Source organism: Numenius arquata, chromosome 20 (assembly GCF_964106895.1).
Source record: "Numenius arquata chromosome 20, bNumArq3.hap1.1, whole genome shotgun sequence".
In the NCBI taxonomy this organism is placed as follows: Eukaryota; Metazoa; Chordata; class Aves; order Charadriiformes; family Scolopacidae; genus Numenius; species Numenius arquata.
The window spans coordinates 5,883,616-5,907,733 of record NC_133595.1 but is presented as its reverse complement, the minus strand read 5'-3'; the positions used below and the strand labels follow the sequence as shown (position 1 = coordinate 5,907,733).

General features: G+C 55.4%; 1 protein-coding gene across 1 annotated transcript in view; it reads right to left on the bottom strand.

The window, feature by feature from the left end:
- AGRN (agrin) overlaps positions 1-24,118 on the bottom strand; it is a 120,810-nt gene that overhangs the window by 2,715 nt on the left and 93,977 nt on the right. The window contains 22 exon segments of the mRNA XM_074161589.1: positions 3,655-3,742; positions 4,489-4,678; positions 4,958-5,074; positions 6,046-6,057; positions 7,096-7,204; positions 7,554-7,718; positions 8,295-8,391; positions 8,549-8,683; positions 9,146-9,375; positions 10,369-10,584; positions 11,257-11,449; positions 12,634-12,990; positions 13,576-13,695; positions 14,045-14,159; positions 16,421-16,548; positions 17,981-18,115; positions 18,270-18,653; positions 19,676-19,781; positions 20,097-20,221; positions 20,408-20,551; positions 21,971-22,135; positions 23,799-23,912. Of these exon segments, the coding sequence (XP_074017690.1) occupies positions 3,655-3,742; positions 4,489-4,678; positions 4,958-5,074; positions 6,046-6,057; positions 7,096-7,204; positions 7,554-7,718; positions 8,295-8,391; positions 8,549-8,683; positions 9,146-9,375; positions 10,369-10,584; positions 11,257-11,449; positions 12,634-12,990; positions 13,576-13,695; positions 14,045-14,159; positions 16,421-16,548; positions 17,981-18,115; positions 18,270-18,653; positions 19,676-19,781; positions 20,097-20,221; positions 20,408-20,551; positions 21,971-22,135; positions 23,799-23,912 (3,445 nt within the window).

The window sequence follows — 24,118 nt, the reverse complement described above, 5'->3', positions numbered from 1 at the left end:
CTGGGGTGCCTAGGGACCACTGCTCCCCACACCATCACCACACAGCCATCAGCCTTGGGGGCATTTGCTCTACACTGTTCCCTCTGCTTGACCAAAGCCCAACAGGAACCTGAGGCTGGGGACTGTGAGGGGATGAGCACCCTGCGGTTTGATGGAGATGGAGACTGTCCACAGAGGCAGAAAGCCTTCTTTCTCCTAGACACGATGTCTTTTCCTAAGGGAGGAATGAAGGAAGGTCAGGGTTTCCCCCACATTGGCATCCCCATCTTTGCTTGGTTCCTTTTAGAAAAGGCAAAAGGCTCCTGGCAACAGGTGAGGTTGCCATACAGAGCCGCCGTCCGCTCTCCTGGGATGCTCCGAGACAATGTGCACACATAGACCAGACAACATGGACAACACAGACAGCTTTTTATTCCCAAGGGACACTGCATCCAAAGGGCCGGATGAGGGCTCTGTATGAAGCCCGCTCTACTTTCAAGGTAACTCAACCTCTCCCCTCGCTTGGAGCTATTTGCTGTCTAGGTCCCCAGAAGCAAGGGTCAGAGCTGGAGCTGCTGTTCCTATGCTGGAGGCACAGGGCTTCCTTCGTGTTTACTCTCATCGTCTGCAGAGCTGTATCCCTTATAAATAAAAAGCCGAGGGTACGGACACACAGAACACGCACAGAGACAGAGACATGCCGAGGCAGCAAGAGCAGAGCACAAGACACGAGAGCCGAAAGCCTGGCACAGACTCACCTGGGCTCCGCAGGATAGTCCGGCGCTTCGGGACTTAGATGCGGGAAGAAAGGGGAGCATGCGATAAGCGCAGGAGAGCAGAGGAGACCCTTCCCTCCCGCCCCGCTCGACAGCGACAGCTTTTTACCCTACACCGTGTCCAAGCTGAGCAAACCACCCAACACGAGCAGGAAAGCCTCAAGCCACTGCCCTCAGGGATGAGTTTCCTCAAGCCAGCGAGACAAGTTTGCAAGTTATTGCTTAGCCAGGGTGAGCATAATAATGCCAAAGAGGGAACATACAGCCCTGTCCCAGCGGTGCAGGGCTCTGCAATGCTCTCCTGGGTCAGGACTATCAATGTTCCCACCGATCACCCATTGCTGCCCTGCTGGGATGTGCATCCCAGGACAGGACAGAGGGTGGCACTGCTGGTGGAAGGGAGCTTTTGGTCCATAAGGACCCTTTCCTGGGCAGCCCCTGCAGGTAGATCTCAGGCTGGTTCTTTGGGATGCTGCAGAATGGGCTCCCATCTGGGCAGAGAGCTGATTCCACACCTAAGGGCTCTGAGTCAGCCTTGGGGCACTTGGGTGTGCGTGGAGAAGGGGAAACCCAGGACTACAGCTGTCCTGTTGGCACACAGCATTACAATCAGCTCTAACTAGATGTATATATAAAAATGTACACTCAAAAAAAAAATCCCCAAATGTATGGGCATGTCATGGCCAGCAGAGCCCAGAGAAGCAAAGTCCTGCCCAAGGCACACCCCAGTGTCTGCCCAGAGGCAGAAGAAACTACTTTTTATGGGCAGCCCAACGGGTCCTTCAGCCCTGGCTGGGCTAGTGAGTGCCACTGCCAAATCCCAGCAGAGGGATCCAGGGAGAAGCGCTAAGCTCCCTTGCAGGATTGGGCATGCACAGCCAAAATAGGCTGGGCTCAGGCAGGGAGGAGGCTGGGAATGGTGAACTCCCGTTTGCAGAGTGCTGGGAGAGGCAGGACACAGAGGTAGCAGCTTTCTGCTCATCCGCAGGGATGTGGCTCATGCCCGTGCAGAGGGACAGCTGGGCTCTTAGCCACGTGGCAGAGTTGTCCTGCAGGTCACTACATGCCTCTCGTTGCTGTAGGACACCATCTAGCTTAGGAGGATACTTGGCTCCTAGAAAGCCCTTTCCAAAACACCAGAGCAACCCAGAGCACATCCCAAACTGTTGTGGACAAGCAGCTGACGGGCTCTGTGGCTCTCTAGGCGTTGACATGCATGCGTGCATGCAACTCAGCCCCCCGAGCTTCTGTCTGACCCCAGCTTGCAGAAAATGAGGTGGAATGGGGATGTGACAGGCAGGTATCACTCAAAACTCTTCCCCACACTGTGGGGAACACAGCTGCGTGAACCAGCTCTTCTCTTCCACTCCTGCTGTTCAGCAGGACAGACAGACAGCAGATTAACAGCTGCCAAGGCTGTTGTAGGGAAGAACATCTCCCCATCTGCCTGCCCAGGTCCTTCTTCTGCCCTGCCGGCCGCATGGCATGTTGTGAGGGGTTGCCCAGAGCACGCACCCCTGACTGGGGAACACCCTCCTAGCACCCAGCCTGGCCTCCTGGCTATGGCAGCAACACCACATTCATGCTGGAAAAAAACAGGGCAGGATTAGCATCCCTAATTTCCATCACCAATGCCTTTGCTATCGATGGAAGAGGTAAGTCAGAGGAACTTTCTTCCTCTGTGCTCATCCAGTTAAACTAAAGCTAAATCGCAGCATTCTGCTGGGACAACTGCCCGTTCCTGCTGCATCCTGAGCTGTGATCAGTACCTGTGTCCTCCTCCCCCTGGAATGGGAATCCTGCCCATGGTAGACCCTACGGAGAGTGCTCGTATTCCTCCTCCCACCCTTGCCCTGCGTGCCCCTGCAGGTGGGCTGGTGGTCCAGGGTGGCAATGGGAGAGGTGGTGAGGGACAGATGGCTGCAGGGAGGACTGTACTTACGCGGGGATCTCATTGGTCAGGTGGCTTGAAAACAAAGAAACAAGGACATTGAGAAGAGACTGACAGACAGAGACTGACAAACAACAGCTCCAACACAGACGCCCTCCCCAGGCAGGGCGTTAGGACAGCGGGGGATCTGAGGGTATAAGAGACAGAAGGACAGAGCCTTATCCAATGCCCTGCCCCAGCACCGTGGAGCTGGGAATTAGCCACAGGGGCTGTAGGAGCACAGTGCTGAGGAAGGAGACACTACCAAGCATCTCCTGCAGGAGAAATACTCAGCCCAGAGGCTGAAGAGGACCTCAGGCAGCAGCTCTATACCGGGCTCTGCTTGTCTTGAGAGAGAAGCCCCAGGGACCGGTACAGTCACAGAAACCCTAGGGTCCGAATACTAACCCCTAGCCCATGGGTTCAGGGTTGAGCAGATGCTGGAGAAGACTTAGCCAGGTCCCACAGCAGTGACGGCCCGTCCCTGCTGGCAGAACCAACCCTTGATGTGCAAACAGCCAGGGAGACGAAGGAGCTGGCAGACAGGCGTGAATTAAACCCCAAGCAGAGCTAGCTCTCCCCTCAGCACAGCTCACCCAGCCCGCAACCCATTCCTCAGCACGTGGGCAAAGAAAGGCACCGACCAGGCCACATTAACCATCTTCACGGGGTGCACTCAGCCAACTTCACCCCACTCCCAAACCAGACTATGCTAACCCAGAAAGTGGCCCACGTGCTGCAGAACGAGAGCCTCCAGACCTGAAGTTGGCCAGGCACGGCCGTGGTGGGGAAAGCCCTCTGTCAACAAGGCAGCCTCAGAGGGAAGGGCTGGAAGCGAGTGCTCACGGCCCCAGTTTGGCTTGCCCCTCTTTGACTTGTCTCTTTGGATTTCCTCAGCCCTAGCTCTCCCTCCTGCTAACAGCCCCAACTCCTTGTTTCGACCTCGGTTCAGCTCAGCAGCCAAGTTACCTCTTTGTCACGGCATTGTGGTACTCCATATATGTCCTACCATCAAAAGCAATGGCCTCCGCATCTCCAGCAGCCTTCTCGATGATCACTGGAGATGGGAAAAAGAAGAGCTGTCAGGCAACGTAGCATGGCCTGTCCAACCTTGGAGACTAGGAAAATCCCCCTTTACGCTGAGGATTCGTAACAGGACCAAGGCACGCACAAACTTGCCATCCCTTGGGGCATGTCAGCACTATGGCACTGGGAAGGTTTTGCTGCGGCTTTAGAGCCTGCGAGTTTGGACCATCTCCCTGTTTTGCAGCCAACTGTCAGGAAATCTGCAGCCTCGTTGGTTTTCTGGCTGAAGGGAAGGAACATGGGCTTGGTGATGGCCCAAGTGCTAATCTCAGAAGGTAGCAGGGAAGAAACCCTGCTCTGGAGATGGCTTGGCATTGCTCAGCCCCTCCAGCTGAATCTGGTAGGGCACCAAACCGCGTTTCCCTGCCCCAGGCTGCTTCAAGTGAGCACAGCAACACCAGACAGGGTGAGAGTGCGCTGACAGGAGGTGGTGACGGGGCTGGGTGATCTACCCGCGGGCAGCAGCATCTCCCCTGCCCCATGCAGTGCAATGCCTGCATTTCTGAGAAATGGCATAGCCCTGACATCCCCGCTGCAGTGCCAGCCTGCGAATGCCACAGCTTCTTTCCCCTGGATCCCTCCCAGCAGCCGCAACAAGGACAGGACCTCAGGCGGTTGCACTGTCCTGCTGCCACCAGCTAGTCATCAAAGCCGTTTCACTGCCACCTCTGGCTAGTGGGTGAGGGTCCATGTCCAGCCCAGCACTGGCCGTCTCACCTTTCTCGCAGTGAGCCCCGGAGAAGCCCCGCTGGCAGGCACACTCATAGCTCTCTAACCGGGGGCTGCAAGTGCCTCCGTTCTGGCAAGGATTGGGTTTTCGGGTACAGGGGTGGCCTCGGAAGGGGGAGATCTCGACGGCGCTGCGGATGTTCTGCTCCTTCAGCACAGGCACCCCCTTGACAGAGATCTGGCAGGAGGAAGCATAAGAGTCAGCCTTCACCATCCCACCTCTCTGTGAGGCTGGCGGGGGGACAGATACCAGCACCCTCGAGGGAAAGGGGGCGATGGGAGTCCAGCCCTAAGCCCCATGTGTTCCTGTGACAGACCCCCCATCTCCCTGCTTTAAACTGGATGCTGCTGGGACAGCCCGCTCCCAGGCTCATCCTCGCTCTCCTCCAGCGATGCCAGTGCAGATGGCACGTTCCCCAGCCAGATACCTGCCCCAGGCTGCCCAGTAAGGCCTTACCCTCTGCACAGCTCCATTGAAGCTGGTGGAGATGGCGGCTGCTCGAGCTAACTTGCTGAAATCAGGGGCTCCCCCCACATAAAATGGCTCCTTCAGGTTCAGGAAGGTGTGAGGGACCTGGGGAGGAGAAGGGAGAAGATGAGATGGAGAAGATGTCACAGGCTATCCCTGAGCTGCGAGCAGGGCAGCACTGCAGGCAGAGCAGACACCCTGGCATGACCAGAAGCTGGGCTGGTGGGAAGGAAAGCAACACCTGCCTGTCCCCTGTGCTCCCTCTCCCTCAAGGCATGGGCTGTGTCCTGGGGCAGAGGTGGCCACCACTAGCCATCTCTGAGGAGGTCAGAGCAGGAGAGCCCCTTGGAAAGCATGCCAGGGGCAGGCAGGGCTTGGCATTCTGCTTGGGACCAGGTCCCTAGCTTCTCCTCTGCCTCCTGTGCTGCTCCTGCTGGCCACCCTGCCCCAGCCTGGCCACCCCATACACCCTGCAGCCCCCCTGCTCTGTAAATTCTGTTTCAGCCTTGCCAGGGCTAATATTCAAACCCAAACCCATACCAGAGGGATTCAGTTTGGGTTCATCCAGCTACTACAATTCCCCTACAGCAAATGGCTAGAGGAGGTTCTCCTGCATCTCACGTGGCTGTGAGTTTGGAGGAGAAAGACCCCCTCCTCGCTGTCACCCTGTAGCTCCAACTGCCCAGCACGGCAAGTCCCAGGTGAGCCTTCAGCCACACGGTTCACGGGGCACACGACAGGAGCGATGTCCCCTCCTGTGCCCCTGGGATGGAGCCAGAGGCACAGCAGTGAGGCAAGGATGCAGTTATATGAATCACTAGCTAATGCTTTGTGGAGTTAACACGAGAAACATGACCGGATTAATTGAAATGCTTCCGAAACAAAAAATGTAACAACTGGCTGGAAATTAATGACGGAAGAGGAAACAAGTGTCTCTAATCTACAGAGATCCTAAAGCTGCTTGGTCAGATGGGAAGGGGAGCAGGTGAAACACTGAGATCCGAATGGAAAACAAAAAGGAACAATGTGCCAATGGCAGATGAGATGGAGGTGCAGTGGGTCATACTTATCTTTACCTTACGGGATTTCTGGGATCCAGACAGCAGGGGAGGGAAAAATACAAATGAAAATCAAAGGGAGAGAGAGAAAGAGAAAAGGGACATCAGTGGGTAATACAATAACATGCAGGGCTGCAAGACCACCGCTGCACCCAGCGCCCAGGGTAGCCAGGGAGGGGGAAGGGGAACTGCAGAAGACAACAGGAGGGGCTTGCTGCCACCCTGCCAACCAGGTGCATCCCTTGCTTGGAGAGAAGCTTGAAAAGACGAGAGTGAGGGGAGGAAGACATCCCTTCTTTTTGCAGGAGTGCTGCATAATCTTGATGCTGCGCTATGTGGAGTTCAAGGATGAGTTCAGCAGCAGTTGGGGCTTCTCCCCGCATTACCAGCTTCCCCACTGGAAAGGTGGAAGAAAGGCAGGATTTCCCCACGAAACCCTGGGGAGCCACTGTTTATGTGGACACAGAAGCGCAGAGGGGACAGGACACGGGAGAAGTCAGAGAGGTAAACTGCCAGCTTGGAAACAGAGGAGAGGAGGCTCTGATGGGTTCAGTAGCAACAGCGCAACGGGGGTTTTTACTCCATGACCTCCTCTAGAGCCCAGCATCATGGCACAGGCTGAAACCCACGGGGGGCCAACACAGTGGCTACCACTTCCCTTGGCTGCAAGGGTGCCTTGCGTACCTGTCCCACTACAGGGACACTTGGGGACCTGCAAAAAAAAGGGAATGTGTGCATGTGTGTGATGGGAGCTCAGTCAGTCAAACATCCCTGAAACCAAGGACCCAAGAATCAGGGCGTGCGTGTTGCTGGCAAAGGGGCTGCAGCTCTGTGTGGTTGGGGACAAGGAGGGAGGAAGAGCTGGAAGAGGCGTGTGTTGCTGCCCAAGAGGGGCAGGCAAGCTCTGCCCTGTAGCATCCTTTCTCCCACAGGTCTTTCCCACTCCTCCTCCACCCTTAAAGCCATACACCTCAGGGATTAAAAGCCCATGAGCCTGGGAACTTAATTTCACACATGAAAGGAGCGGGGCTGGAGGCCTAGAGAGCTCTCCCTGGCCCATCAACTTACCGGTGACTCTCCCATCACCCTCTCGCCGTTGTTGATCATTACCCCTTTGCGCCCATTTCTCTCCAACAAGACGCTTATCCAGGTGTTGAGGGGAACCGGCTCTTTGCTCCTGGTGGTGAGAAGGGAGGAGAAGACACATGGATAAAAGCTCTGCTGTCACCACCTGCAAATACAGCACTGGAAACCTTCCCTAACCAGCTTGGGCTGCCCAGGCCACCGCAACTTCACCAGCTTGGGTTGTCCCAGCTCGCAGCCACGCAGAGCCTGGCATTAGCCTGGGGGAGAGGTATAAGCCCAGCTCTGCCCTGCCCCACACAGGGGCAGCCAACCAAGAGCCATTACTGCAAACAGCTGAGGCCAGTATGAAGACACTGAAAGCCACCATTGTCCCTTCTCCTGCTTCTGTCACCACCACCACCACCCTGACAAGCAGGTCCCCAGACCGCAGCCCACCCTACCTGAGCACAGCCGCCCCTTTGCCCAGGTCGTATCTGTACTCCAGGTAGCCATTGTGTAAGGCCAGAGAGACAAAGTCCCCTTTGCCGTCTGTCTTCTGCCCATTGTAGAAGATCATGCCACTGGGGTTCTTGGCCAGAAACACAACTTCCATGGTCATTTTGTCCCTGAGGAGAGAAAGATTATGGATACCCTCTAATCCAGCTGCCCACACACTCTCTTCCTTCATCCCCATGTGCCAAGCCCTTGGAAGACCTCTGCCTGCCTGAGACTACAGTCATAGAATCACAGAATGGTTCGAGTTGGAAGGGACCTTGAAGACCATCTAATTCCAACTCTCTGCCATGGGCAGGGACACCTCCCACCAGACCAGGTTGCTCAACGCCCTGTCCAACCTGGCCTTGAACCCCTCCAGGGATGGGGCATAGAGATAGGTATGGCAGAGATGCCACCCCTGTAAGGCACCTTTGCCAGGTAAGAGATACATCTGCCATGTTCAGGATGCTGCCACGTGGTGCCTATTTACCCAGCCCATCCCAACGCCAAGCCCCCGGGGAGCGTTGCTGGCTCAGTGTGGCTGTGGGGATTCTGGCGATGCCAGTCCCTCTGGACAAAACCTCCAAAACGTGTTAAAGGGAAGACCTCTAGGGAGAGCCAGTGAGGATGAGAGCCCAAGCTCTCTCCCCAGATCAGCCACGCAGACGATGCATTCCCCTGCCCCTCTCCTGTTCCCTGGCACTTACTGCAGGTCAGGAACGAAGGTCTGCAGCCCATTCAGCTCCAGGTAGGAGAAGCCATTGAACTCCGGGAGGAAGGGCATGGTGTGGTCCTGCTCTGTCACTGGGCACAAACGAGGGAATGGTGAGGAAGAGGAGGCAGAGCAGCTTCAGCCAGAGCCACAGCAGGCAAGGCCCCCTGGCCACCCAGGGTGGGGAAATCAGCACCTTCAGTTCCACCCCCTTCCCCAGACCCGCTCCTCTGCCAGCTCCCGTCCCACCTAGCTCGCAGAGGTCTCCTTCCCGGCCCATGGGACAGGCGCAGAAGGCACCTCCCTCTGGCAGCACCAGGCAGGTGGCAGAGACGTGGCAGGGCGAAGGGTCACAGGGATTCCTCTCGTCGGCACACGTTGGGCCTGCAGCAGAAAGGGCAGCCTGTCACGTCAGCATCTCAAACCAACAGCCACCAGGCACCGTTTGGCGCTTCGATGTCTCCTCCTGATGGCCCTGACAGCGTTTTTTCTCCTGTCTCAAGTTGGGTTCCCATGACCCAAGAAGCCTCCCACAGCAGACCCTTGGCAGACTACGCTTTGTGTTGCCCCCAAAAATGCAAGGGGAAATTCTTTTGTGCATGAGAACAGACAGAACCCAGCCCTCACCTCACGTGCATATAGGTCTACATCCTAGCAATTTATGGTCTTCGCTGGATGAGGCTTCATCCTACGTTTCTCCCTCTAACCCACTGCTGACACTCCACACTGCATCTACCCCCACTGTAGCTCCCAGTGTGAGTCCCAGAGGCTCTGGGATCCCTCAGGACCAGCCAGCAGGACTAGGACCCCCAGGAATGTGCTGTCTGCAGCCTCCTCCCCCCGTACCGGTGTAGTTGTAGAGACACTCGCAGTGGAACATCTCTGCCTCCTTGACGTGGCAGATGCCACCATGGTGGCAGGGGTTGGGGTGACAGGGGTCGTTGCCGCACTCGCCCACCCCGCTGCCATACAGCACTTCACTGCCTTTCTCCCGCAGGTCGTACATCTGGTTGTTCACGTCCAGGAGACGGATGCAGCCCTTCAGGCCGGTTGTAGCCGCAGTACGATCTGCCACCCTGAGGGGACGAGAGGACAAAGTGGGACAGGGGTTTTGTCCCCAAGGGCGAAAATACAGAGTCCTTCCAAGCATCTGGGTCACAGAATCACAGAATCCTCATGGTTGGAAGGGACCTTTGAGATCATTGAGTCCAACCATGGAAAAAAAAAACAAACCACACAACAAAACAAACCCAAAAACACCCCACACAAACAAACCACAAACAGACATGACCGTCTCAGGCACTAGAGCATGCCCTCAAGTGCCATGTCTACACGTTTCTTAAATACCTCCAGGGATGGCGACTCCACCACCTCCCTGGGCAGGCTGTTCCAGTGCCTGACCACTCTCTCAGTAAAGTCATTCTTCCCAATATCTAATCTAAACCTCCCCTGCCCCAACTTCAGACCATTTCCTCTGGTCCTGTCATTATTCCCTTGGGAGAAGAGGCCAACACCCACCTCTCTACAACCTCCTTTCAGGGAGTTGTAGAGGGCAATGAGGTCTTCCCTCAGCCTCATCTTCTCCAAACTAAACATGCCCAGTTCCCTCAGCCTCTCCTCATATGACTTGTTCTCTAGACCCCTCACCAGCTTGGTGGCTCTCCTCTGGACACGCTCCAGCAGCTCAATGTCCTTCCTGTAGTGAGGGGCCCAGAACTGAACACAGCACTCGAGGTGAGGCCTCACCAGTGCCCGGTACAGAGGCACCATCACTGCCCTACTCCTGCTGGCCACGCTGTTCCTGATACAGGCCAGGATGCCGTTGGCCTTCTTGGCCACCTGGGCACACTGCTGGCTCATGTTCAGCCAGCTGTCCACCAGCACCCCCAGGTCAGGCTGTGCTCCCCAGCAGGGCGTTAAGAGGTCCCCCAGCCCCAGAGAAGCTTTGCTTCACAACAGTCCTCCAGTCTGAAGCCTGGTAGCAGGCAGAGGGCTGCAGCCACCACGGATGCTCTGCCCGCAGATGATGCTGTGACACCCGGGTGCAGTGGTCCAGCGCCCACACTCACACAGCCATTTGGTCCTCCGGCACTCCCCCGATGAAGAGGTCTGTGTCAAGGTTGAGCCCATCGGTGCCCGTCGGGCTCTCCCCGCTGACGTGGGGCTCCCCGTCGACAGACAACATGCCGCTGCGGCGGTTGCGGTTCACCACTAACTGGTGCCACTTGCCAGGCTCAACGCGGACCTTGCTGGTGATGATGCCCGTGCCGGAGCCAGTGTTAAACCTGGAGGAGAAGACGGGGAAGCCTCTGTGCCACCCTGCAGAAAGGTGACATCTGCGCCACGGGGCTGCTGCATCCCAGGGAGAAGCTGGGAGCACTCGGGACCCCCCCTCCCTCCCCACCTCTGGACCAGGGGGTACTCAGAGCATACAACCATCGCCCCCCGCTGAGCATCGGGACTGGCTGCCTGAGAACTCATCCGGACTCTGCAGTCTCCAGAAGTCTACCCTCTACCTCACCTCATTCCAAATCTGCACCTTTGGCTTTTGGAAGTGGAAAAAACATTCATTTCAACTCAGATTTCTGGGCCCTTTCTCCCATTCTTTATTCCCCCCTGCATTTTTTTTTTTCCAGTACAAAAACAGTGCCAAAAGACCTCTCACTTGCTCAAAAAAAAATAAATAATCAACCTCCCATACCCTTCAGCTTTTCAAAATTCAAACTGAAATAAGTGAATTAACTTTGTTGAAAAGTGCCACAGGGAACGAGTCCCCTTAGTATTCCTATTAACTTTGGAAAAAAACAGTCCTCCTTTTCTTGTTTGTTTGATGCTACTGTTTCTTAGCCTGAAAGTTTGAGCCCAGCATCCTCCCAGTGTTCTACGAGAACCATTCCGGCAAGAGGGGCTGCTCTGCTTCCTCCACACCACACGGGGTTGAGGGGAAGCACACCCACCTGAGCTCCACGAAGCCACCAACCAGCGCCAGGGAAATGAAGTCCTTGCCCCGGTTCTGCCCGTTGTAGAGCAGGAGCCCACTGAGCTCCACAGTCCTGAACTCCATGGCGATGCGCACGGTGTGGTACGCCTTCATCATCTTGAAGGCCAGGTAGGACTTGCCACCAAAGCTGGGGATGAAGTACCTGATAGCTGCAAGAGCCCGGGAGGGGAGAGAAAGGAAGAGGGGATGAAATAGAGCAGGGAACAGGACAGAGAGGCCAAACATGAGTGTGTGAACACTTTCCTACCTGCACAAGCACAGAGAGATCTTGAAATAGTAGAAAGAAGCTCACTGTCTCCTCTGGGCCCATGCTCCTGTGAAACTGTCCCCTGTCACTGCCTCCCAGACACTTGTGCTGTTAGCAGTTGACTCCCCTGGTGATAGCATGCCCCCCAAAGATCACTCTCAGGCTTTAGAGAGGCTTTAGGTGTGGTATTGCTCCCCCAGAACTGAGCTTCAGTGGTGTCCCAATGGGCTCCTCCCAGGTAAGGACCAGCGCTGTTGGTCCTCTCCATGCCCAGCTACCACATCCCCTGTGCCCTCAGCTGAGCTTTGCTGCACACACAGTTCCTCATAACTCAACTTCCCCCATCCTTAGGTAATTTTTATCTCTCCTCCCAGAATCCCACACGTCGGATTTACATTTATCACTCCAGGCTTTTATTTATTGCCGCTGAGAATTTCCAAGGGATCTGGAAGGCCAAGCCCTATTAAAACTAACAGGACTGGACACTCACATCCAGTAGCAGCTTTGAGCTTTGGCTTTAGGGACGTGCTTTTCAGGAATAGGAACTCACAACCACCCAGAGCTCCCAGCGTGACACCGGATTGCCCGTGGGAGCTCAGAGTAAGTAAGAACAGCTCTGGTTAAGCACGCTGCCGGTCTGCGGCTGTTTGCTAAGCAGCTCTGAGGGCTGGGGAATAGAGCCTGAATTATCAGCGCACATCTCCTGGTGTTTGAGGTATCTGTTAGACTCTAACTAGCAGCCAGTAGCTGCAGGAGCTACAAGCGACAACGCCACGAGAGGAGATAAAAAAGCAGAAGCTCACACTCCCCATGCTTCAGGGCACGGGTCTATCAGAAGTGGAGCCAGGAAGAAATCGCTCCTGGCACCTTCTTCCCCTGCAGCCTTGCTGTGGTTGCCTGTTAAAATGCACAGTGCACACACAGCCTGTTCTTGGCAGAGTTTAAAAAGCCGGTTAAATTGACCCCTGCCTGGTGCCCGTGAAGTGCCAGCGCTAGTTATGGGGCTGGGATTGCGTGTGCCCCCACGGCTCTCCATCGCCCTTGCAGTCAACGTGGGATGGACAGACGCAGGTCAGAGGCACCTACGTTTCTCGCAGACGGCTCCCCCTTTGCCCGCCGGGCAGCTGCAGGTGAACTCCTTCCCGTCATCCTCGCACGTGCCACCGTGCAGGCAGGGGTGAGAGTCGCAGGGCCGCGAGGGTCTCCTCGTGGTGGGGGGGTGACGCGTGGGTTTCCGCCGGGTGGTGGCTGAGAGGGTGGATGTGGGTCTCTTGGTGCTCCCAGCTCCGGCCGTCTTGGCACTGGGTCGTCCTGCGGCTTCTGGTCGCAGGATGTGGACGGTGGTGGCAGCAGCGGCTGTGGTATACCTCCGGGTGGTGGCGGGTGCCATGGTGGTGGCCGTGGTGGTGGTCACAGTGGTGGTGAAGAGCCTGGGGATCCAGTCTGAAAGACAGCAAAATGTGGGTAGAACTTGGTGCTTTGCAACCCTCTCTGGGGGCAGGGGAAGCCGCTTGGGCTTTTTGGGTGAGATGGCAGCAGGGAGGCTTGGATGGACGGCTCTCCCAGGCTACTGCATGCCCAAAAGCCCAAGAGCCCTCTCCTCTCCACTCTCTTGGCCCCAGGGCTCCCAGTCAGAGCTGCGTGCCCAGTGTGGGTGTAGCCATCTACATTTCTTTCCTGGAAAACCAAGTGTTTTGGCTTTATCAGCAGGAGATCCCATGGACTGGGCTGGCCATCCCCTCGGGAGTACCAGCACTGGGCAGTGTCACATCGCCACGGTGCAGCGCTGCCGCTTGCTGTGGGCTGTGGAAGAGGGGAGCAATTTTACCACCCCTTATGGCCTTTCTGACTTGAGGACAAGTCCGGGCACATGGACTAAGCTCTGAGCCTGGCTCTGGAGGGCACAGTCTGGAGAAACATCACTTACTGCTACAAATAAAAGGACCTGGCAAGACCAGAAGAGCCAACCTGCCCGTTTGAAAGCCTAAACCAAGAGAGGGGGACTGACCGCAGGCAGAGGGGGCTCACCAAAGTCCATGAATTTGACATGCTCCTGCTGAGGCTTCTTCACCAGGATGGTCTTCTTCTTGGAAGCTCTGATCTGCTTCAGCAGGGCCCCTTGGACATCAGCTGCCGTGTAGGAAGTGGCTGATCGCAGCCAGGAGGAGAAAGAAGAAAGCCAAGAGTGAAGATGCAGTCCCACCTAGCAGTTTCCCTCTCATGACCTCCCCACGATGCATCCAAATCATTCCTTTCCCTAGAAAAATGCTTTCAGCCTTCCAGGCACCAGCTTAGGGTGCACCTCCTCCCGGCTCTTCTCACAGCATCTGTTGATTTTGCTGGACAGAAGACATAGCCCTGGGGAATTTTAATAAGGTTTTTTCATGCTTCTTGCCACACATGTGTTTCTCAGGCCGGCAGCCCCACTGGGGGTGCCCACTCCCTCCTTGGGCAGATGGGTGATGCCACAGTGAACCAGCACCTGGAAGGCTCTTACCTGGATCAAAGTGGGACTCCACAATGACACGGACAGCGCTGCTCTGCCCCAGGTCTCGGACACGGATGCTCTTGAAATCCTTCTTAACGTCAGAATTGCGGAAAAGCTCATCCAGCTGGTTGGTCCGAGGTGAAGGAGAAAAGAGAAACAGATTAACGGGGAGATCCTAGGACTTAGGTCCTTTCAGTAAAAGATCTTGAGTATCAGCAAATCTCCATGGTTTTGACCCACAGGAGTTTGCATCCAAGCCTTTGCAAGACATCCCACTGACACGTGCAGGGTGATAATTTCTGATGGTCCCAATTCTTTATGGCCAGGATCCGGAAATAGCATGGGGAAAGTGAGCTGTCCCCATCGTACCCGTGAAGAGCAGAACAGAGCCAGACCAGAGACACCTTGCAGTTCATATAGGGATTTTCTATTGTGTGGCACCTAAGTCTTACTGATCTCTTCTAAAGCTGTGTAAACCTGCTTAGGCACTTCAGAAAATCCCGTAAGGCACCATTCTGCATCGTTAAGTACCTGACTGCCTTTTAAAACTTGGCTCTCAGACATTACAGGATTTGTCTGAAGTCACATGAAGGAGACAGTGACAGTCCAAGCCTTACAGCAAGTCAGGGCCTTAACATCCCTGCCAGCTATCTGCCCAGCCTTGTGTTGGACCAGCAGTCACCAGAGCGAGAGGCCACCACTTCCTTCCTCGGCTTCAAGGCAAAGACAGAAGAAAGTGAAGTAATTAATGGACTAATGCTCCCATGGTATAGTCTCCCCCTATAAATTCAGGCATAATGATCTCAGAAGGGTAAAGGAGCACATCACATCCACGGGCATTTTTGCAGGTAGGTTGCACAGGGACAACAGGTTTCTCCAGCACAGGGCCACGGCAGGAACTCTCAGCCCAGCCACAGATGGACTCCTGAGACAGAGGGTCTGTTCCATGCCTTCATTTCCCCCAGCCTGGGAAAGCAGCAACCAACAAAATTTCCTGCCTTCTTGGGGGGTGAGAAGGGACGAACCAGTGAATGAAGCTTTTGCGTGCGTGTTTGCATCCTCAGAGAGAAGCCAGTGTTGTATTGGGAAATACTGCTATTGTGATACAGAACTGCATGAGCCATATGGTCCATATGCCAGGCACACATCTGCTTATACGACTGTACTGAGGGCTTGCCAACTTCTAAGCGCAGCTTGGAACCAGCTCTAACTACGTTTGTTTCCTTGCAAAGATGCTTTGTATTTGCTGCGCCACACTGCAGGCCACGGTATAACGTCGCCACCCCACCCAGCGCATCCTTGGCATCCCCATATGTAGACATTGCCACCCAAAGTCCACCTACTCCAAAAGCTGGCAACGCAGGGGGGTTCTCCTTAAAGGTGGGAGACTGGATTTACACACACCACTTCTCAAAGCTGTAGCTGAGCTGGAGGGGCAAAGGGGTTTGGGGCACGTTTTTGTCTAAGGGCTTTTCATGGAGATAAGGACACTTTAGGAAATTCAGGGTGTTAAGGCAGAACCTCTCACCTCAACAGCCCAACTACAAATACCAAGCTAAAAAAGGATAATTTGTGACCCAGAACATAACAAAGGATGGAATCCACTGACACAGCACACGGTAGAGGCTAATAATGCACATAGATTAAAAAGACATCAGACAAATTCACACAGGGTACCTCCTAGACAGAACTGGTCCATCATCTCTTTACACTCAAGTGCCCACCCCATGAAAGCGCTGGCCCTGGCGATAAGCTGTGTCCACTCCCAACTTTTGTGGGTTAAGCCCATCTCAAAAAAAACCCCAAAAGAAACCCAACATGGAGCAATGCTTCTCCAAAGCACTCAACACATTTTGCAGATAGGTCTCTGTGCTCTCCTTTAACAGCAATGACGAGCCATGGCCTCCCCAGAAGCCATCCTGAACGAGAAGGCAAAGAAGGAGGAAACCCAAAGCGGTTCCCATGGTGGGGACAGCAGAGTGTCTGCAGTTACAGAGGGTGGTGTTGGCGCAGGGTGCTGTAACACGCACCCAGGAGCAGTGCTCAGAAAGCAGACAGCGCTTGGTCCCTGCAGGGTGGTGGAACGAAGTGCAGGAGGTGGGCAACCTTCCTGTAGAGCACTGGCATCTCAGAGGCCAAGCGGCCACAAGCAGGTGAGCGTGCCACAGGCTGGCTACCCGGGGGAACCCAACCACTTGAATGGAGAAGCCTGCTCATTAGTAGCAACTCGGAGAACTCCTGCTTATTTGAGAAGGGGAGGACTTTTTCTGGAAGTGAACGTTTGGATTTTAGTCATCTGTCCACCACAGTGGGCAGGGTCCTCTCTTGTTTTGTGGAGGCCAGAAAAGCCCTTGCCAGACCCTAAATCAAGTGCAAAGGACTCACCGCACTCTCAATGCTCCTGGCCGTCTCCCCAAAGAGCTCTGACTTGGGGTCAGCCATCTCAGGCGTGTAGAACAGCTCCTGGCCTTCCACCTCCTCCAAGATGAGGACTCCTTGGAAGACTTTGGTAGCTACGGGAGGGAGGGTAAAGAAGACAAACGCCTTTAGTCGGCTTGTGAACAGGGGACAGGCGTGTGGCTGAGAGCCGCAAGGAGTGTTCGAGTCCCTGGGGGGGAAAGGGTGATGGCAGTGTGCGGGTAGTGCCAGTGTTGGGGTTAGTCTGGATGGGTCTGGGAGAGCGCCATGGAGGATTAGTAATCAGAGGGTGCTGGAGCAGATGGCAAAGACCAGGCTGGAGATGGCAGCTTTTACCATACGGTTTCCTCTGAGCTCCGGCCCGGATAGCAGCCCCCCTGCACCGGCTGAGTAACAAGAGAAAGACATTAGCCAGAGCAGCACATAGTCAATACGGCAGGATCAGACACGGGCATGCAAACGGGGGACAGAGGAGGGCAGAAAGTGGACTCTGGGCAAGGAGAAGACCTGTGCTGGGAGAGGGAAGCAGAGACCCTGATAGCTAACAGGTTGTGGCCAGCCTGCAAAACCAGACCGAAACTGCAAGAGGAACCCAAGGTGTGGTTCCCTTCCAGGGGAGCTGTGGGAGCGCAGAGGCAGCTATGGAAAGATGCCCACTGTGGATGATCACATGGGAGTCCCCCAGCAGCTGTCCTTTCTTGGGTTAAAAGGGGAACGCGGTGTCCAGAGGATACGGGGATGTCCTGTTGGAAACCCCAAGGAACAGGGACAGTGAAGAAGGACCTCAGTGAGCAGTGAGAAAACATCTGGATGCCCCAGAGCAACAATTTTTAGGGTAACGAGGATGTATGTACAGGGCAACCAATACTCTGACTGAGCAAAGGTCGCTCTGTGTTTCCTCAACATGGACAGTGTGAAAGGGACTCTAAGCAGGGAAGACAGATCCCACCTAGGTCATGAGAGCAGTGCGCACGCCTGGGAACAACAGCGTGGGTCAAGAAGCTCAGACTCCCCAAGAAGCCCAGCAGGGGCTACACCTGCTCTCCCCACCTGCCCCAGCACCAAACTGGTCCTGGTCCAGCCAGACACAGATAAAATGGGAATCCAAGCAATTCCCTCATCCCCTCTAGAGCCAATCGTGAGCTCTGCAGAACCTGGGCAAAACACTGGCAAAAGGCTGTAGCAGTCAAGGAAGAAAGTGGTCACCCAAGTGAAGAAAACTGTGGAGTGCCCTGGCTCTCCATGTGAGCAGCAGCACCCACCCAAACACCAGGGCTGGCTGCTGGGGGCTGTGGCCAGTGGGCACGTCTGCTGGCTACCACGGCTCAAGCACAGCATCCCACAGGGACACACAGACTGGACACAGGAACCATGCTCACTGCCAGCCGGGCAAGCAGAGCACCACGCTGCCCTCCCCGCTGGGCAGTTCTATGGCATCTCTCCCTCTCCTGCACCCTGCAAGAGCTCAGCCTGAGTCCTGCCCACCCAAAGGGACCCCACAGACCCCAGCCCCGAGGACAAACTCACCCGGACAGTTGCTGCCTTCCGCATCAGCAGCCGCCGTCTTGCCATCAGAGCAGCATCCCAGCGGGGTGTTGTAACACGTCGCCCTCTCGATGGCTGGGGTGGAAGTTACCTGGCTCTCCTCCACCTCCTCTTCCCCTGCAGGGCATTAAAAGGAGCGTTCACCAGCAGGAGGCAAGACCTCACCTCTGTGCCAGAGAAAGAGGCTGAGACACAGCTTCGTTTCATCGTGAGAGACAGGGTATGGTTTAGCCCACAATCATCCTGCCAGGCCTAAGAAGCGCACACTCACCGGCAGAGCCTGCCCCGCTGGATTCCTGGTCTCCACTGATGCCCATCTCTTGGTCTCCACTACCTTCTGCACTGCCTGATTCCACGAAGGGAGGCTGGGTCGTGGCCAGGACCACTGGTGCGGTGGAAAGAGGGCGGATGGTGGTCTTATACACCCCATGGGTCATCCATGGTGTAGTGGCTGGTCTGGCAGTCGTGATGCGCCTTGTTGTGGGGTGACCTCTTTCAGTAGGCCTGGCTTCCAACAGCAGGGAGCTGGTAGCCAGCTCGGTGGGTTCTGGGGCCTGGGTGGTGAGTCGCAGTGGCGGAGGAAGGATTAGCTTGTCCAAGGGCAGTGTGGGCAGCGGGGTGGGTGGTGAGGCGTGGCTGGTGTGAGTGATGGACTCTGAAAGGAGCAGCAAGACAGGGTAGGTAAGGAGGGACAGGTCTGGGAAAGGCTGGCCGTGACACTGGGAAACGTGTCACAAACCCTCAGGCACCTGCCCCAAGCAGAGCATCTGCTGTGCCACGAAAAGAACCTAATGAGGTTCAACAAAGGCAAATGTAGGGTCCTGCACCTGGGGAGGAAGAACCCCAGGCACCAATATAGGTTAGGGATGGATCTTCTGGAAAGCGCTATTGAGGAGAAGGATCTGGGAGTCCTGGTGGATAGCAAACTTTCCATGAGCCAGCAATGTGCCCTTGTTGCCAAGACGGCCAATGGGATCCTGGGCGGCACAGGGAAGAGTGTGGCCAGTAGGTGGAGGGAGGTCATTCTCCCCCTCTGCTCTGCACTGGTGAGGCCACAACTGGAATACTGCATCCAGTTCTGGGCTCCCCAGTTCAAGAGAGACAGGGAACTACTGGAGAGAGTCCAATGCAAGGCAGCTCAGATGATTAAGGGATTGGAGCATCTCCCTTACGAGGAAAGGCTCAAAGAGCTGGGGCTCTTTAGCCTGGAGAGAGAAGGCTGAGGGGAGACCTTATCTACGTTTACAAGAACCTAAAGGGTGGGTTGAAGGATGATGGAGCCGGACTCTTTTCAGTGGTTTCCAGCGATAGGACGAGGGGCAACGGGCACAAGCTGGAACATGGGAAGTTCCATTTAAATATGAGGAAAAACCTCTTTCCGGTGAGGGTGCCAGAGCCCTGGAACAGGCTGCCCAGGGAGGTGGTGGAGTCCCCTACTCTGGAGATTTTCAAGACCCATCTGGATGCAGCCCTGAGTGATGTGCTCTGGGCAACCTTGCTTTATCAGGGGAGTTGGACTAGATGATCTCTAGAGGTCCCTTCCAACTCTGACAATTCCGTGATTCCATGAAAAGTCACGGCACAGTGAGGAACCACAGAGGGAGGCAGCCAGACCCGGGGCTGGTGTCAGGCCAGAGAGCTGGCACTGCCCCAGCACCCAGAGCAGCAGACACTCACCGTGGCACTGCCCCACGTGCTTCACTGTGATGACTTGTCCCTGCCGGCAGGCGATGGTCTTCAGCTGGCACTGGTCCCCGTAAGTGACACCATCTGAGCCACACACCTGGGAGGCAGAGGGGAAATGTGAGCTGTACCTCTGTCCTCCTCCAAGCCCTGGTCAAAATAAACCAGCCTCTAAACGCTGGAAACAGAGGCTTTGCAGGGGTCCCTCTGAGGTCACAGGTGCCAGATAGGGCACAGAGCACCCAGCTCTACTGGGAGACATCTACGACTCACATGTCACCCGTCCCCAGGCACCAAAGATGGTGAAAAAGAGACATCAGACTTCTGCGCTGCCTGCACCAGCCCGACACAGCCGAGTAACCCACACGTGCCCACACACGCCGCTTGTCCCACCATGGCTGCCTCTCCCACAAACCTTGGTCATGTTGGCCTCCGAGCAGAGCGGGGACGGGCACTCGCAGTGGGCAAAGCCATTGACTTCCACACACGAGGCCCCAAACTCGCAGCTCATTTCCTCGCAGGATTTCGGGGCTGACGGGTCTGGGGTAGGGAGAGAAGAGGGAAGAGGTGACCAACAAAGCACAGACCAATCATACAGCAACAGACTATGCCGAATCAAAATCCCTCTCTCCTCCCAGAGGGTCTTGGCTCACCCAGTTCAGACCAGTTCAAACCCTGCAGCAGTACCCAAGCACCCATTTTTCAGTGCCCTGCGCAATCCCTCACCTTTCTCACAGCCAGTCATGCCCAGTTTGCCGCCGTTGGGGCACTGGTTGCATTTCATGCCAGTGATACCGGTCTTGCAGGAGCACAGTCCAGTCATCTGCTCACAGTCATCACGCACTGAGCCCACCGGGTCGCAGTTACAGGCTGGGCGTGAAGGGGGAAAAAAAGACACCGTTTTGCTGGTGGATTTGTAGAGCCAACAGCAGATTCACACAGGTGCCCTAACAGTGCAAGAGAAGAGCGAGGAGAAGAGTCCAGGGGAGGACGATAACACTCACTGCTACCCTGGACTTACTGACCCCACACCAGCAGCAGGAACCTGCCTCCACCCTTTGACCACATCCTATGCCTTGTGATCCCACCTCTGCCCCGCATTCCCATCAGCGCTAAAGATTTACGTTCACCCAGCCCAGGAGACCAGGATAAAGGAGAGGGATGGCAGAAGAGACAGTGGCCATTGGTGTCTGTCTAGCTTGAGGTCAGAGGATTTTACCTACTGGTATTTGGGATTCTGCCTTTAGAGCGAGAGCCCACCCTGATTTTAAGATTACAGGTGAGAGCAAATTAAGTACAGACTTGGGAAGACACTTCAGCAGCGTGATGCCTTTGCTGTTAGAAAGCTATTTCCAATTTAAGCTTTCTGGCTCTGACCTGCACCTACTGAATCCTGACATGCCAGGGTTTAGACAAGCACTCCTTGGGGAGAGGAACCCAAGAGTTTGCCCGCCTGTCCTCTCTCCAAAGCACAAAGCATCCTTCCTACCCTTCACCTGCACCATGGTGTCTCCAGCCAGAGCTTGCTACCTCTGAGCTGGGCGCTTGGATTCAGTCCCTCAGCCGGGGGCTTAGGCCAGGTGGGAGCCTGAGACATACCCAGCCCCCAGCAGGCAGCTATCTGTGATTTCAGCGAGGGATGGGTAGAATCATATTCTCTGTTTTCTGCAATCCCCACCCAGTAACTCCTTTTCCCCCTGGCTGTTGTGGCCTCTACTTTGCTGGCACTTGCTGGATTTCTTGGGTGGGTTTCCAATGCAGTTTGAAATAAACAGAGGGCTTTTTTTTTTTCTTTACTGCTGTTTTCACATGGTTATTCCTGGTGGGGTCAGCATCAACAGGAAAAAATACCACTTGTTCCTTCCACTACCAACCCATTCCTTGGCACCTGCCTGCCCTGCCACATGCAGGGCCACCAGGGCTCATTCTTGCTGGGCTCTAGCAGCCCTGTAGAACATCAGGCTGGGGAGCAGGCCCATGGAAGGAGACACCATCTCCTGGCCAAGCTGCACCATGGGGCAGGAACAGCATTTGGTGCAAGGCTTCAGGCCACCCCCTCTCTCTTGCACAGAGCAAGTCAGCAGGCTCTGCAAAAACAGCCGCTGGAGGTGACTTACAACAGGACCAACCTTAGGGCTCATTTTTAAATGGCACGACATCCCGCCGTGCCTGGAGCCCCACGAGGCAGCCAGGGGAGCTGTGCCGGAAGAGAGATGCACGGGGTGAAGGAAGAGAGATGCACGGGGTGAAGGAAGAGAGATGCACGGGGTGAAGGGTGACGGGACTCACGCGTGCAGCCGCTCTTGCTGTCGGTGACGATGCCACGGAAATTCCAGAAGCCGGGCTCGCAGCGGTCGCACTTCAGGCCCCCCACGCCTGGCTTGCAGGAGCACTGCCCCGTGGCAGGGTCGCAGGCTCCCCCATAGGAGCCATAGGGGTTGCACTGGCAGGTGCCTGCGAGCCAGAGAGAGAGAGAGAGAAAATGTGATGCTGAGTCCTGGCCAAGGAGAAGGGGGGACACCGGGGGCTGCATCGGGATGGAGGGACCGACTGCTGAGCCACCGAGCTGCTCGGGCAGGGCAGGAACGTGGTCTCACACTGGGCAGGAGGTTTCACCAGCTGCTCTCAACACTTCTCCTCTGCCCCAGCTACAAGGGGGAACTAAATCCTCAGGGATTAACCCGCTTGCTTTGCTGTCATCAAGAACTCCTCTCTCATTAACATCAAAGGGGCAGGAAGCTATTAGAAGTTTATTATTAATTCATTAATTAGGAACCTGATGGAGGGAAACGATCCAAAGATAGACAGAGAGACGCTCCCTTTTTCCACAGGGAGCAGAAGAAAGGGGACATGGGGCAGAGCTGGAGAGAAAGGGAGACCTCGGGAGCCGCAAGCAGGGTGCATGTGCACATCCCCAGACTGCCAGGGGCAGGGAAACAGCGTGTACAGAACAAGCAGCAATGGATAAATCTGCCCTAGGGGCTTTAAACTGCTGGTTAAGTGGTAATTACCTCCTGATGTATGCTTGCTGCCCACACAGGGACACAGGCAGGACAGAAACTGGTGGGATACTGAATCCCAGTCAGCTGGGAAGCTGTGTTCATGGATTGGAGGGCAGGGGACAGGATTTCCGTCAGAGACACAGAGGAACATCACTACCAAGGCGATGCTGACAGCGAAATGCTTATCTCCTCCCTAGCACCACTCTGACCAGCTTCTCCCTGCTCTGCTGGCCCCTCTTTCCAGCGCCCGCCTCAGCCTGCAGCCCACCCCACGCACCCCCTGCCAGGGGATCTCTGGACATTCTCGGAATGCTGCTGCTTTTTAAATTATATGGCACATTAAACAGCACTATATCCTCATCAAGCCTGCATTAGCCAGGCCCAAGCACGGCTTGAATCGTGTCTCCACGGGGTAATGTGTTTCCCCGAACAGGCGGCCACAGCCTCAGCTGTTAAGAGTTTGCTAATGCCTTTCAAAATGTGCCTTCTGCTGAAGTGCTGACTCCGATAATTATTTAATAAATATTAATGAAACATTTTCCAGCTCAGTTTCCGGCACAGCGCAGTCACCCACTAGTCACTGGTCCTGGGGTGGCCTGCAGAAGGTCCTAGGTGAACCTGGAAGCTCTGTTTCACCTCAGCCTGCAGTGCAAGGACACAAGCAATATTTTTGTCACTCAGGCTGGTGAAAAGCCCTAAGCCTCCAGCAATGGTCTGGTCTTAGGGGCACCTTCTTGGATGTCCAGCACGGACTCAGCACCAGACAAGTTCTGAGCCATCATCCTGTCTTCCCACGTTTCAGAGGGAATTAGACCTGGAGGTTGACTCAGGGCTTTTGAAAGGACAAGAGCATCACTAGTAGTTATAGAAGGCAAAGTATGAGTGCACATCTCCAGGTGTGCAAGCCGTGAGCCTGGAGCTGGGGATAAAGAGACTTTTTTGAGCCCAAGAGGTCACTAGTTAGCTAAGGAATGGGGAGCATCCACCTTCCTTCGTTTCCCCTGGCATGGGACCCCAAATGCCCCCTCCACCTGATCTCTCCCGCCTTCCAGCTGTCCTTGAAGGTCCTCCATGTCCCCCTCCACCCCCCAGCTGGGAACACAATATTCACTCACTTGGGCATCCAGCTGCGCCCACTCCGAGTGCCAAGGTCATGTTGTCTGGGCAGCATCCATAGATGGTCTGGCTGCAGTGTACAACCAGGAGAGGTGGCGGGGTTGTGGCAAGGGCTGCAGAGGAAGGCAGAGAGGTACAGGTTATCTTTGGCACTCAAGCTGCCGCAGGGCTGTATCACCAACGTATGGATCGAGCAGCTGGAAGCATTCCTGCGTGGTCTTGCAGAGATGCCGGGATGAGGTGAGGTCCTACCCTTGGCCAGGGAAAGCACAGGGTATGAAACAGGAATGATGCAGCGGGGATCAGCAAACCAACACGG